Source organism: Micropterus salmoides, unplaced genomic scaffold (genome assembly GCF_014851395.1).
Source record: "Micropterus salmoides isolate LMB-PRFRI ecotype aquatic unplaced genomic scaffold, ASM1485139v1 Ms_hic_scaffold_21, whole genome shotgun sequence".
NCBI classification, from domain to species: domain Eukaryota; kingdom Metazoa; phylum Chordata; class Actinopteri; order Centrarchiformes; family Centrarchidae; genus Micropterus; species Micropterus salmoides.
Window position 1 is genome coordinate 25,899,552 of NW_024041262.1, and position 15,837 is coordinate 25,915,388.

Genomic DNA, 15,837 nt, shown 5'->3' on the forward strand with positions numbered 1-15,837 from the left:
GAGTGGGGGTAAAAAGAGAAAATGAGAGCACCCCTCCACCACACCTGGGACTGTGTTGTTCCCGAGACCCCCAGAGCACGCAGAGCTCTGACTTCTCGGCTCGTGCAAAGTGATTGTGAGTTTTTTCTGTTTAAAATTATCTTTCCTTTTTGATTCCTCGCCCTGCTCCTAGTATCAATATCCAAGCATCTTCCCAGCCAATTAACTGAGCTGACAACAGTGTTAACAGCATAATTCAGAGCGAGACGAGGGGAACTGTCATCTGCTGAAGGCTGAACACAAAAGCCTCAGAGCTTGCTTTCAGTGCCTTTTTTTCTTTTTACCTCCCGGCTTCGTACCAGCCTCCTAATCTACTTAAAATCCTCTGCTTTGTTTCAAAGTCATCATTTAACTAAATTATACTCTGCGTTTTTAATTAACAGAAAGAGTGAAACGTGTTCAGATTCCCCAGAGTCAGTCGTTCGCCACAGTCTGTTTGGGTTTTTTGACATGTTAAACAGTGCTTATGATAAAATATGTTTCTTTTGATAAATGTGTGTTTGTGCCGGTTCCATTTCAGATGTGAGCGCAGTGTAACATCTAGTCAGGAACGTGTTTAAATCATTCAGAATTATTCAGCTGTATTATCTCTTTCTTTTCCTTCTCCTCCCGCCTACTTCCCCACCTTCTACTACTCTTACTTTAATGCCAATTTTGTCCACACACAATGTGGAATGAATTTTTCAATCAATGGAAAAATTCCCACTACAAAAACTAGATTAAAACTAAATTAAAAAGTAGAGTAAGAAGAGATCAGATCTCCTCATTCTTAAAAGTAAGACTCAGGGCTGGACAGGGACAGAAAATCGGCCCTGGCAATTTCTAATCCAGATCCAGACCAGCCCCCCAAAATGTTGGAAAAACTATGCTAGGCTACAAAAACATTGCTGAATAGCTGATGCTATGCTACTTAGCATTGACCGACTGAGTGAGAACAAAAAAATATGGAGTATTGAACTCAAGATTGTAGCTCCTCTATGAAGTTTTTCTCACCTCGCTGATCCACTAGCTCACTGAAAACTTGATAAGAACCAGCAACAAAGCAGCTGCGAAAACTACCTAAACATGCTGACAGCACATTTATAAATAAGTAAGATAATGTCAGCGTAACATACACACATACCAAAGTCCTAAAACTAGTGTTAAACCATCTAGAAACAAGCAAAAATGTCTGGCTCCATCTTCTCAAGTGGCAGGATATGATGCATACTTCTGTAATAAAAGATATGTAATAAAATATTTTGGTTTTGGACTGATGGTGAGATAAAACAAGCTATCGGAACTGATAACCTTGAACTGTGGGAAATGATGCTTGGCATTTTTCACTATATTTGGAGATTTATTTGGAGCCCTAGTGATGTCCTGCTCAAGTTGTTTTGGGCCCCGATCCGAGTCCTTTTAATAATGAGTGTGTGCTGATACGATCCAATACTTATATCCAAATACTGAAGGTCCTGGTTCAATTCAGTTTATAAGCTTAAATCATCGATACGAAAGTTTAACTGTGAAAATGTTACTCTTTAAACTGACATGAGGACGTCTCACTCTGGTGGAGTTGTTGGAACGACAGAAACACTCCACTGGCAGGTTTACAGTTGTGTTAGTGCAGACAGCAGCAGCAGAGAGCACACAAGTTTAATTTTGGCCTGTTGTGAAGTTACTCTTGGAATTAACATTAATTAGTGACAGCTGATATGACCTGCAGCCGCTGACGTGTGTACTCTGCTCCTTGTTGGGGATAATTAACGTCTTAGTTCAGCAGATCTGTGCATTTTCCCAAACTCAGTGTCTGAATTCAGCATCATTTGCCCTGCTGTTGCTAAATAGTTTTTAAATTTTCACACACTACAACTTTCACCCGCATATATCAACACGCTCGCACCGCTGTCATAAAGCTTGCTCTGCAACACTAGCAGGTGTTATAGTTTTTACTGGTTTGAGTAAACCTAAAATGAATTGAGTCATAGTAAATGTGGCTAAAAAGACATTTTCTTCAACATAGTAAGCCCAAAAGTAAATCAAAATCAGGCACCAGCATTACCAATGTTCCCCTCTTCTCTTCCTTCTCATCCCTCAGGACAAGCGTCAAGTGAAGTCATGTGTGGTACAGCAGGTGAATGAGACAGCTTGTCACCTTCCAAACCTCCTCACACCCTTCCTAAATACCCTGTCCCATCCTTATTCCCTCTAACTTTTATTTCCTACCTTTCTCTTCCCGCCGTCCTCCCTCACTCCTCTGAGGGTTTAGCAGTGTCACTGGGCTCAGACAGCTAACACAGGTAGTTTCTACTCCTGGATCTTGATGCAGCGACAAGCTGATTTCCATTTCCTTCTCGTTCTTTTGTTCCTCCTCTGTTTCTGCTAGTCCCCTCTGCGCCCTGCGTCCACATCCAAATAACATGTAGGATATTGAATCAAATGCACTATGGAGCGAGGTTAGAAAGACCCAGTGACATTAAAGCCAGCAGAGACGTTTGTGATTAAAAACGAATCTGAAATCTCATCTGGATTTTATCCAGATACGACACATTCAAAAAGACAAATAGAAATGGGGCTTTAGAGGGACAGTTTGGGAAATCATTTTACATTTCACATTTGTTTTCTCTTCCAAATAATTAAAGCCGGCTCAGACTGCGGGATTTTTGAGTCAATTTATTCCCAATTAACTCGATTAATGACAATCCGAGGAGAAAACTGGTCTGGGGCTGTTGGGCCCACTGGTAATGTGAAGGGTTTATAGACCCAGTATTACAAAAACTGGATCTATAACATCTGGTTTATTATGTCAGTACTCACAATAGCCAATGAGAGAGACAAGTCTACAAGGAGAACATTTGTCCCAGAGCGGCTGTTTCTCTGAATATAGGTGTCGTTTGCAGTAGGAACATGTCCCCACCACATTTTGAGATGGCTGATTTTGTCCCCATCGCTTTTTAAACGCATTTGTTAAAAATATTCTGAAAAACAGCTTGCACCAAGAAATATTACCTAACAAAAGAAAGTACTTTTGAGAAAGGTTTATTTGCACAATAAGAAAACATGCAGTGCAATTTAAAGTCAGAAGAAACAAATGTGAAATGTCCCAAAAAAAGTAACTTATAAATCAACATTTCCACCATAAATTGGAGCAGAAAATGTCTCCAGAATGTAGGGAATTAATAATAATAATAATCTTTATTTGTAGAGCACTTTTCAAAAACAAGTTACAAAGTGCTTTAACAAGTGTAAAGACAATAATACCCAAAAAACAACAATACAGAAACAATGCAAGATAAAAGCAAGAAAACATTTTAAAGACTAAAATACACATTTAAGATGAATATAAAATAAGTAAAATAGAATAAAAGGGATAAAATAAAGTCAAATAAGATCGGGAAAGGCTCTCCTATAAAAGTATGTTTTAAGAAGGGACTTAAAAGAGTTCATTGACTCAGCCGACCTGATTTCGTCGGGCAGGCTGTTCCTTCACAAAGGCAGTTGTTAAGTGAACTCAGTATTCCAGCGTCTGAGGATCTGACGGGCAAGTATATTTGTGAGTCATCAGCATAAATATGAAAAGAAATGCCATGTTTATGGATAATATGTCTAAGGGGAAGCAGATACAAGGAAAACAAAATGGGTCCTAAGACCGACCCCTGAGGCACACCATATTTAACTGGACAGAACGAAGAGACATAGTTGTTTATTAAGTGTTTAATTAAAAGGAGAGCCCCCACAACCCCCCGCTCATACATTTCAGCATTTTATTTTTCTTAACAATTGTGTTTAAAATCTTCTCGTCTTTTTCTCGTGCATCGTCACGTCTTGTGGCCCAAGTGTATCATCACTCCCCTGATCTGAGCCCTTACGTGCCCACCACTTTTCAACACAAAGTGACGCCCTTGGGCGGCCTGACCAAGCAAAGTCCATATGTGGAAGACACTGGTCTGCATGTATGAGTTTAGAGAGAAGAACAAATGTGAACATAGGTTTCTCCTTATGTGCTCGATGCAACGCAATCAGTTTTAAAACTTTTTTTCCAACCAGTTTGATCATTTGACTGCTCGTGTTTCATCACCCATCTGATTTATTTTTAGTGATGGTATCTTGTTCCTAGATCCTATTAACTTGGTGAGTACTTGGTGAGATGGAAAAAGAAATACTAAAATAGCACCAACTGCATCATCAAAGGTTTGGGTTTTATGGTACTTTTGAGTTGCCTCTGGCAACAAAAAGAATTCTGTGTCATGTTAAAAAAAAAAGGCATGTAGATCTCAAATGTTTGCTTTGTAGTTCTCCTCAGACAACTACAGTACCCTGTCAGTGTATGTGGTGCTGGGTGGCAGTACCTTACAAAGCCAGGCATGTTGTCAACAGCAGTAGACTGTCCTTTTCACCCTCTGTCTCCTGGGTACACCAACAGCAAAGGCCAGATGACACCACTGACGCCAATTAAAAGGAGAGAGACTTTCAGACACAGCAGAAAACAAAGAGAAAAGAGGAGAGAATGGAGAACAAATAGATGTGTAGAGAGCAGTGGTGTTACAGTAACGAGAGAGAGGTGAGAAGAGATGAGGGCCGTAATTAACCAGAGGGGAAAAGGCAGGGTGGCGAGAGATGAGAGAGGGATGCTTAGTGGGCGGCAGTGAAGCCTAGTGGTCGGACAGAATCTGTGAAGCAGCGGCTGTCAGGTTTCATCTGACAAACTGTTATAAATCCACACAAACTGTCTGTGTTCGGCACATTGAAGCTCGCACATAGTGCACAAATGCAACTTGAAGCTGGGTGTCAGCGGTGAAGAGGTGGAGATGGCGGCTGGAGTCTGATTGGTTGAGCAGTGGGAACACATCAGACTGAGGTGACTGTTACAGATATGTGTGCTGTGCGAGCACACATATGAAGTCATCTTTTTGATTAAAACCTTTCTTGGCAAATATCACCTGCTGGCATGATATTTATTTTTCAAAAGAAAAACAAACACACCAATAAAGAAATAAGACTACCAGTTGGATTCTTAAGCAGGTGTAAATATTCAAAAAGACAAACCGCCTACAGGCTGTACTTGGTCACAGCAGTGCTTTGTTTTTTTAAAGATTTTTTTCTGGCATTTACACTTTATTATTTTTGATAGAGACAGTAGAGGAAGGCAGGAGAGAGAGAGGGGGGAGTGGCAGGCAGTACTGTGAGCGTTAAGCTTTTTATCCACGCGTGTGGTTTGAAGCCAAATCAGAAGTGTGTGTGTGAGTTAAACCAAAGTCCTCATATAGGCAAGTCCTGCCACTCTGCAGCCATCTTTGTTACGCCTCTGGGCAGTTATTTCAGACTAACAAGACCAGGCTTCTATCTGAATAAATGGGGAGAGAGCCAGAAGTGCACTTTCACTGGTCACCGGGCATAAAAACTGCATGTATAGAATCAGCAGGAAATAAATACTGATAAAAATAGGGTTTAAAAGTGTTTTCCCCACAGGTTATACTTCTACTACACATGCGCAAGGTTTCACGAGCACCGGTGATGTTACGCCATGAACAAATGCTATGCTAATCGACGGTATGGATACAGTCAGCAGATGCCATATACGTTAATAGAATTTTTGCCGGACATGTAGTGCATCTGGTCACACGCCTGCTCCTCGCTGCCAACACAACAGTTGAAACTGTCACAGACCAGGCAGGGAAGAACTGCAGTTCTGTTGCAGTCTTTGCAGATAGAGGACCCGGTCGCTCTCATCCGCCACTGAACCTTTTGTTGAACAGGTGACGTCGTGGGTCACACCGACCAATCGTAGCTGAATGCTGGATCCACAGGCTGAGTAACATGTAAATTCCTGGAGGACTATGGGACACTGAGGTCAATGGCTCAGTTTCATAACCATACTTCAGTTTAGAAATGAACAAATAAACAAATGCAAAAGTTTAGTAACATGTTAAAATTTGCTTATTAGCAACATACATGCAATATAGAAGAAGTACAGTAGTTATAGCAGGTATTTAATCACAAATCAAACCAGTGAAATGTTTACCTGATGTGGTTAGAGGAAAAGTTAAGGGTTTACCTTAGGTGTTCTCCTGAGGGGATTGTAAATGTGCGTACCACAAAGGCAATCAGTCCAACTGGTTGATGAGACATTTCACTGGTTACTATAAACGTGAACCTCATGGTGGCACTAGAGAAAAAGTCGGGGGCTCACCAGTCATTAGGATGCATGTTCTTGGCACCATGGGCATCTGCACCAAACGTCATAGCAATCTATCCTGTAGTTGTTGAGATATTTCAATAAAATGTAAAGACATTGCTTTTATGAAAAGGCCAAAAAAGGTTAGAAACAATTGTACTGAAGACTGTGGTTAGAGTCGGTGGAGTTTGAGTGTCATAAATAATACCAACTTCAGACTATTTACTGTTCTGTACCGAAATCATCACTATGTTAAAGGTTTGCATAGTGCATTCAAACGCCTGTCCACTAGGAAATGACCCCTCAACAAAGAAAAGAGAAGACACAAAAGGGCTCTTTACAAACTTGTCACACACATGCTTTTTTATTCAGGGTGTCTTTGTCAGCCAGAACATCAGTTTGTTCCAAGGTTGTATTTTTAAAATGGGTTAATGTTCAACAAAACCTAGAGTATCCATCGGGAAACAGTTGGTGTGGACGAGATGAAAATCTAGCTGATGACACCAGGCCTCGCCTTCAGATGCAAATCACAGGCTTTGTGAACAAAGGTTATATTACAACTACTCCAAGTGGGGCTGTTACAGCATCCATCTGTATCGACAGCTAAATCCATCAGAGCCTTGTTTCTCTGTCCTGCCCCCCCCCCCCCCCCCCCCCCCCATCATCAGAGAAGGAAACTAAAGGCCAGTGACTTGTTAGACTGCAGGTAATGAGAGCAGGCGAGCCCTTCCAGCAGGGGATTAAGTGGGTAAAAGTCTGTCGCACTGCTAATAAACTCAGATTTAATAATGCTGCACCTGATTTGTCCATAATGTTTTTATAAATTACACACACAGCTAGTAGTTTTACTGTGCATCACGCTATTTCAGTTTATTTTTATTCAGAGGAGGTCTATGATTGTCGTGTGGGCCTGATGGATTGGTAAAGAAAAGTTATTTATTTGAAGGGACACGCAATAAACTGTAAAAAGCACCAGTTGCATGCTGCTTAAACCAATGCAAACAATATAACCAGAAAGAAATCTCTACAGAGAGAGATGGCTAGTTAACCTATGCAGGGTAATAAAAAAAATAAATAAAAAACTATTTCAAAACCAATACACAAAGAGAGCAGCACCCTTAGACCTGGTGAGACTAACACAAAACAAATACACAGATGTAGTGAAATCAGTATAAAGCTAAACCTGGGCCCTATTTCCATAAACAAAGTTAACATCAATTATTCCAAATTAACACACTCGTGTTCAGCAAACCGTATTCTTAGACCAGCTGACACAGTGAGGCAAACCGATCGATGAAAATCGATGGTTCAGCCATACATGTTGCCGACCAGCTTGGCAACACGGACTGGAGCGAGAGTTTCAGAGCGGTGAGTTATTAATCTGTATCCATAAAGTTTTAACTGAGCTCTGTCTCTACATCACAGGAACAACTTTATGTCCACTGACTGCCACAAGCTGTTTTCTGGCAGTTCAGAGCAGAGTTTTCTGTGGGAGATGGACTTTTTACACTTTGCAAACCTATTACATGCACAAAAAAAGATATATAACTCAATAAAGGAGATTACTATATATAATATTATTTCTGCACTTGATAGAACTGTTGATCATGTCACAGATGTGAGTCATAATTAAGGTTTAATAGAAGAGGCAGTCTGATATTTTTTATGCAAAATTTAGCATTTTGTTACTACTGATCAGAGAATAGTCCCAAAAAGGAAACAAAACATGGTCATTAGTGTGCCCGGTTTGCTCAGTCAGTTCAGCATGGGACTCTCAGGGTCGTGTCTGGTCCCCATATTGGGTGAAGGTTTTTTTTTTATACTCTTCAACAAATAAATTATGAGACTTTTTCTCAAAATAAAGCCTGTGCTGGAGTGTCTGCAATTTGTCCACATCCATCAACCTCTCGCATTTCCTGAAGGCTATTTCAGAGGTGTGTCAAGCACCTTTGAAAAGTTCTGAAGGACATTCAAAAGAGTATGTGGTTTGCATGACACAAATAGCTGTCAGGAAATGGGAAATTGAATTCCCCTGAATGAGAAGCGCTGAAATTTCCTCTGCCTGGGGATGCTGGGGAAATGAAAATAAGCGTCCATAGGTTGATGGATGTGGAGCAATCGCCGGGCTTCACGCTCCAGCACAAGCTTTATTGTGAGCATGTGAAACAGTCTCTTCATAATTACTTTGGTGAAGACATTCAATGAATGTGGGGATCAAACACAACCCTTAGATTGAGATTCTTGTGCTCTTCCGATTGAGCTAAACGGGAAAACAAACAACCAGTCTTAAAATATCCTTGAAAAATTGGTCCAGTGCCGAATTTACTTACCAAACCATGTCCTATCATTTTGTTTTCTCAAGATCTTGAAAAATTACGTCATCATCTCAGGAAAACAGTAAATAAAATCAACGTGTTTCCAGGTGCAAAAAAGTTGTGTAAAGCCTTTACAGGTGTAGCAGACCACAACTTTGACTGCAGCCATGATCAATGCTGGATGAAGTACTAACACAGTAGGTGCAACTTTTAACCACAGAGGACAGCGAATCATTGCTTTTCAGCCCTGCGTTAAATTACATCTTTACTCCGTCTAGTCCAACAGCTTTGTTTTCTGGTGTGTAATGAGCCACAAGGATGGTCTAACAGCATGCTTATGAAAAACAGCTCAACATGCCGTGATTTCAACTTTCTGAAGTGCAGCAGCCTCATTGCTTCTGAATAAGCTGCAGTAAATTGTAGTGTCCCTTCTAAGCATCACCAGTCAGGACCCCATCTTTCCTAACAACACACGTCTGCCTGTGTCTGAATGCAGGCCATTACCAACCTTCTGTAATATCACATCCACTTCAGCTATCCTTCTGCCTCCATTTTGTGGTTGAGAAATGCTAGAAAATTGTTTGAATATTGATTGTATTACTGTGTCTCTCCCCACAACACAGTCTTAAAGTCAGAGGCCGTTCTATTTTGTAGAATAAAATCTCTTCAGTGTTTCATCAAACCTGTATTAGCTGTGTCTTTAAATTTATTATTCAAGCAGAGTCTCAAATAATAGAAATACTGAGTTACTACCCAGCCAGAGGGTACCTCATGCCTTGATAATGGTTTTAAGATGGACTATATGGTCTGTCCACATAGTTAAGTGCACAAAGCCGGGACAAAAAAGAAACATTTCTCTGGGTTTATTAGAGAGAGAGGGAGTGAGTTGTGGCGCAGTTGTGTTGTCCAGCACCAGAAACCATAATGAAAGGAACAGAAAGTTGTGAACACTTGTCATGATTCGGGACAAATGTGACCCGTGAGAGGACAATAAAAAACAGGAGCCTCCCGTGAGCTAACCTCTGTTGCTCCTTGTTTACTTCTGTAGCCTCAAGACAACGTAATGTGTGTGCCGTTGTGTTATTGTTCTGCGCATGCGGGTCACATTCAGGCCGCCGACAGTTCACACTGGAGTCTGATACGGGCCACATTTAAACAATAATGTGAACTGTCAAACAAAAAATTGGAATTGTGCATTAAGGCCTGCAGTCTGAACGTAGCCTAAGTGTCTTTTGGTAATTGGTGCTTAGTTTAAATAAAGACACGTTATGTGTGCTTCAAGCCGCATGCAACCCTTTCCACAAAGTGTCGTCAGTCTGTCTGATGCTACGTCATATTGGAATTGGAGTTGTACTCTAATCTGTGGAGCCAGTAAGTTCTTGTAAGACTCAGCCTTGGCCAATTCCCAGAGAACACTGATATCTGCTCGCCTGATGCCTGAGCTACTGTCTCTACCTTGTCAGTGTAACTGTTGCCTCCCTAACAAGGACAGTTACATGAGAGAGGTAACCAGAGCTGGAAGGTCAGTGAACACTTGTTGGGTCAGCTAATGAGTCCAAACTACACCTTTCCCTGTTACATTAAGTAAGCCCCCTAAGAAATATCTTTAACATCCAGTAAATGGCCTCCTGGCTGCATTCCACTTCCTCCGCAATCTCAGTCCAAGAACTGTGTGTCTTTTGCGTTTCTCGCGTGTTTGGTCTTGACGCCATGAACAAGCCTGAGGCTCTTATCACCCAACATCAGTGTTAGACATTAATAATGCTGTTGTGGCTGAATGGGAGCAAATTCCTGCAGCAGGTTCCACCATCTGGTGGGAAGCCTGAAAGCAGAGGAGCGGGGACTGACACACCAGCAGGTTAACGCCCGTGGCTTTAATGACATGTTCAGCCGTTACATATGGGTGTAATGTTTGGGTGTCAACATAGTTTTAGCTATGTAAAACAATTTTGGTGAACTTCTTTGCTGTAATGTGAGAGGCTGACCCCATTGTGTAGCTTTCAATAATACCACACCGTCTTCCTCAGCAGATGGAGGTTGCCCAGTTGTCATGGAATCGTTATAATTAAAATTATACGGAGTATTTCAGACTAAGACTGTGAATTGAGATCTCATCACACCTGAGAGGTTTTTTTTTTTGCAGGAATGCCACAGAACTCTATGAAGCCCAGTGCATTTCTTTTTCTTCAATTCTAATATCTCCTTGAGTTCAGTCCACTTTTAAAGGTCAGAAAGATATTATTCACACCTGGGTTGCACAATACAACATCTCTGAAAGTATGGTGAAGTGGGTTGATGCTCACGCGTTCCTTTATGTGCTCCTGAGTGGAATGAACAGAGAAAGTAAATACATTTCAGCAAACATAACAGACAGATTCTGAATGTCTCGGCTGCAATTACACGACCTGGAATCAAACTTGTTTTGACTTTAAACCTTGACAGAATGACATGGTCTCAAAACTCTCCAATAAACAGGCTTCACATCCTCGTGACTTTTGTTTACGAGCCCCGGCTCATTTTTAATTGGATAGTCAGGACCTAAAAACAAAAATGCAGCAAAGTCGACTTTTCTATTAGACGTAAGAAAACACGGGACTCTTGTTTAAGTTGCGGACTGTAATTATTTTTGGTGTTATAAAGCATAATAACCCTAATATTATTCATAGATTATGTTTTATGCTTTTAGAGTTAGATTGAGGCTATCTATAATTACACCTCACAGAAAATAATTGGGTTTCTCAGCGTCAAAGCAATTAAACATGTTCATCAATAAAGGAAGCTTTTTTAATGGCTCTGCGAATCCCCCGGTGTCTTTGGCTTTGGCACTGTCATTTGTTTTTATGTGTTAAATTGTCTGATGACTGCTCTTAATGTTGTCGAGAAAATAAACTTTATTTTGTTCTTCGGAGTTAAAGTTAACTTTACATGTTACAAAACTCACCTCACAGCGCTTGATCAATCTGTCCCACCTCCTCTGCGCTGCAGGAAATCAGCGACACGGAGATCCTGGAGCTTACCCACAGTGCACTGGGGCGCATGACGGTGATCCGGCAGATCTTCCCCATGTGGAGGGACAGCAGCAGCCGCTGTATGAGACACAACCACCGGATCTCCTCTCTGCTGTGTGACCCGCAGGAAGGATACCTGCAGAACCTGGAGGTAGACTGGTTATTACTGGTTAATTCTCTGTGATCAATGATTTGTCATTCATAAGTACATCAGGTACAAATACGAGGTTCCTGTACTTGAGCATTTTCTTTACATGACACTTTTTACTACACTAAATTGATCTGACAGCTTCAGTTACTTTACAAAGTCAGATTTTTACACACATTGAGAGATTATAAAATATGGTGTTTATACAAGCACAGGGGGAAAGAATTGGTCAGTTGACAGAAAATTTTTCATGTGAACACATTTCATTGTCACAAATGTGGAGATTTGCTGCTTTTCAAATTAATAATTTCAATAACTAATGTTGAAGGTTTGGACTGTTGGTCGGACAAAAGAAAGCATTATGAAGGCGTCACCCTGGGTAACTGACGGCATTTCTCATTTCTCATTATAAGTTTTACGATCAATCAATCAATGGAAAAAATAATCAGCAAATGAATTTATAATGAAAAATCCTGCTTTTACATGAATGCATTTGTAACAATAATCAAATGACATGTGTAACAGTGACAGGGACAATTTTTCTGCATTGAGTACTTTTAATATTTTGAGTGAATTTTCCTGATTATACTAACATACTTTTACTTAAGCAACATTTTCAATGCAGAACCTTTACTTGTAACGGAGTACTTTTACAGTGTTGTATTAGTACTTTTTCTTAAGTAAATGATCTGATGATTCTTCGTAGACCACTGCAGGACTGAGGAATCCTCCCATGATTTAAAAATGATTACTTCCTGGAAGTTTCCCTCTGTTCCAGAGGAATTTTTTACCATCTTGACGTTTGATTTTAAGACGAAATTTGCAGATGATTAATCATAACATTCTAATTTTATTCTACTTTTCTTTGATATTAACGTATCAACAGAGCAAACTCTGCTCACAGCACTCTTCAGACTTTCCTGTTTACAGTTTAAATATGATGTATAGAGTTGTTCTAAGGAGGCATCAGACCACCTCTTCTTCACTCGATGCTTCACCTGTTGAACACTACTCTGCTGTTTGATGAAGGGAAAGAGGACTGCATTGTCTGACCAAGCCGCTTGTTGATACGCCTACACAGTTTCTGTTGACAGGTTTTGCACTAAACATCGCTCACACTTACTCTGAAAGCATATGTGGCCGCACATTATGAAAAGTACATATAGTTATATTGCTGTAATAAGAACTTTTCTAAGTCAGATTTAACTAAGCTACGATTTAATGATGAGGAATCTTCGTTTCAGTATAATAGTCAGGTTATTGAACGTTACTGGTAACTGACTTGAAATGAATGTGTAGCTGACCTAAAGTTGCATGAATATTGGTGACATAAACAAATAAATGTGCTCTGATGCTAGCAAGGCTATTTTGCTAGCCTCAATCTTCATCCATCCGTCCATCATCAAGCGCTTATCCTGCGTACAGGGTCGCGGGGGTCTGGAGCCAATCCCACCTGACATCGGGTGAAAGGCGGGGTACACCCTGGACAGGTCGCCAGTCCATCGCAGGGCCACACATAGACAAACCAGTCACATCCAGAAGACAATTTAGGGTCATAAATTAACCTAGTCCGCATGTCTTTGGACGGTGGGAGGAAGCCGGAGCACCCACGCAGTTCTGGCCTCTGAAGGGGGATGGGACAGAAAAAAAAGTTTAACAATCACTGTGACGATGCACCAGCCGCCAAGTGAAACATAGTGAAGCAAACTTGCACAAGTGTCATTCAGACATGTTTTTACATGTCTATTCTTTTGTACTTTTGTACAGGTTTTAAAACGCGTCTCCTGACATGAAGTTATGGTTGTGATTTGGGAAGTGTGCATGATGTTGGCCGCTCTGCAAGCCTTTCTGACCTACGGTTAACCATGACAGCCTTTGAAAATGTTTGAAAATGCTAATGGGTATGAAAAATGTATGTAGGATACAACCTTGATTGTCTGAGCGAAGTCGATGACAGAAGTCTTATAACAGTGTGAAAATTAGCATAGTTTAAAACACCTAAATAGAGTTTGGTAAGTGTTTGAGGAATTCATGTTCTCAAATTACTAATTTGTGCGCTCAATATACTTGATTTGTTCAGAACAATTTGTGTCCTCGAATGACTGAATCATACTTTAAAAATCATTTAATTGCTCCACATCGCTCTCTCTCCTCTGAAGGATAGAAATTCTTCACCAATAAATGACAAACATAACACAAAGTTTGGTTTAATGGCCAAACAGACCCCCGATTAAAGTGGCCCATAATGAGAGTGTTAAGGGAACAGGGAGGGGTGCATCAATGCTTTAGGGAACGAATTAAGTAGTTTGAGGACACCGTTTAGTTAATCAAAGTCACAAAATATTAATTTGAAGGGACAGATAAGTAATTAAATTATTAAATAGAGGGAAAAAGCAAAAGCTAATGAATGGCTAAATTAGTCATCTGAGGACAGGAATGACTAATTTGAAGGAAAGGTTCTTGCATTAATACTTCACCTTTATCCTGCTGCCTGTCTTTAGATCCAAACACCCCTTGTTTTCTCTGCAGGGCAAATGTGCATTTGACCCATCCTATTTATTTATGGAGCATCCACGGTGTAGCGCCCAGCCCTGAGGTCCATTCATGTCTCTGGGTGGTAAGGTGGCAAATACAGGTAGAGCCAGCTCCACACAGAACAGCCCCAGTCTTACCTGGTGGTCTTTAGACGACACTGAGACGACTTGCTGCACAGATCTCTGACACGTCTGTGAATTCTTTTGCACATTCATATATTCAGCCACCCACACAAGTACTGTACACATACAGAATACTGAGTGCTCTGAGGCTGTCAGAACACATCTTAGTGTTTAAATATCAGCTCAATGTTAAACGAGGACGCACAAAGTCTCAGACTTCCTCTCGGCACACTTCAGCAGTATCACTGATACGCTGCAGAATTATAATATATATATATATATAGCCGTAGTACAGTTGTGATTTGTTTAAAAATGGACGGGAAACATCACTGTCATGTTTTAGGATTTTAAAAAGGACAGTTAAATTAACCACTACAGGAAAGGTTTTGGCGGTAGACAGTGAAACAGATGAACGAAGGCATGACTTTGGCGTGGAGCATGATTGCTCAGTTGACCCTTGGTTGACTTTCTATTTGGGCACAGCACCTACAAAACTTAAAGTGATAATGGTGTGTTCTTTGTAATTTTTCAACAAAGATTCCTTTATTTGAGTTGAGAAAAGTAGCTCTTATTATTAGTTGCTGGCAGATTTGATCAGCTGTAGCTAGCTAGCACAGCATTCACTATATGAGTTGGTTCAAAACCCCGTCTTCAGCTGACCTTTTAAAGAGGTGTATTATGCTCATTTTCAGGTTCAAAATCTTATTTAGGGGTTGTACCAGAACAGGTTTACATGGTTTCGTTTTCAAAAAGCATCATATTTTTTGTCATACTGCACATTGCTGCAGCTCCTCTTTTCACCCTGAGGTGGCTGTGTGAACTGATACCGGACTCCGCGCTGCAGCTGGCAGGCTTCCAACTCTACAGAGCGACCGCGACACAGAACTCTCCGGCAAAACAAGAGGTGGAGGTGTCTGTTTTTATATTAACAATGGCTGGTGACAGTGATTCAGCAGTACTGATCTCCTGATATGGAATTTCTTATCATTAACTGTAAACCGTTTGTTATTGTTCTCTGTGACTTTAACAAGGGGAAAAGGTAAAAGTGTCCAATCAGAGAGGGGAACACTTTGGATCACTGCTACACCACAGTTAGCAGTGCCTATCACGCCGTCACACGCGCTCCACTGGGACACTCTGATCACGTGATGGTCCATCTGATTCCTGCTTACAGGCAAAAATTAAAGCCCTGTAAACCTGTAGTGAGGACATCAAAGAAGTGGACTAGTGAAGCTAGTGAAGGCGTGTTTGGACTGCACAGAAGGGATGTTTTCAAGAAGGCTACCAACAATCTGGATGAGTTTACAGAGGCTGTGACGTCCTACATCAGCTTCTGTGAGGACAGCTGCATTCCAACACGGACCAGGGTGAGTTATAACAATGACAAACACTGGTTCACAGCTGAGGTCAGACAGCTGAGGTTGAAAAAGGAGGAGGCATTTAGGAGTGGTGGCAGGGCCGGGTGCAGGGTGTTAAAGTACAGGTTTAGCAAGGAGGTGCGAGAAACTAAACGACT

At 40.9% G+C, this 15,837-nt stretch overlaps 1 protein-coding gene across 4 annotated transcripts in view; it reads left to right on the forward strand.

The window, feature by feature from the left end:
• The window catches only part of LOC119915620 (glutamate receptor ionotropic, delta-1-like), a 580,442-nt gene that overhangs the window by 472,753 nt on the left and 91,852 nt on the right, over window positions 1-15,837 (forward strand). For all 4 annotated transcript variants that reach the window (XM_038735231.1, XM_038735232.1, XM_038735233.1 and 1 more), the window contains one exon: window positions 11,494-11,667. In XM_038735231.1, the coding sequence (XP_038591159.1) occupies window positions 11,494-11,667 (174 nt within the window). The remainder of the gene's footprint in view (window positions 1-11,493; window positions 11,668-15,837) is intronic.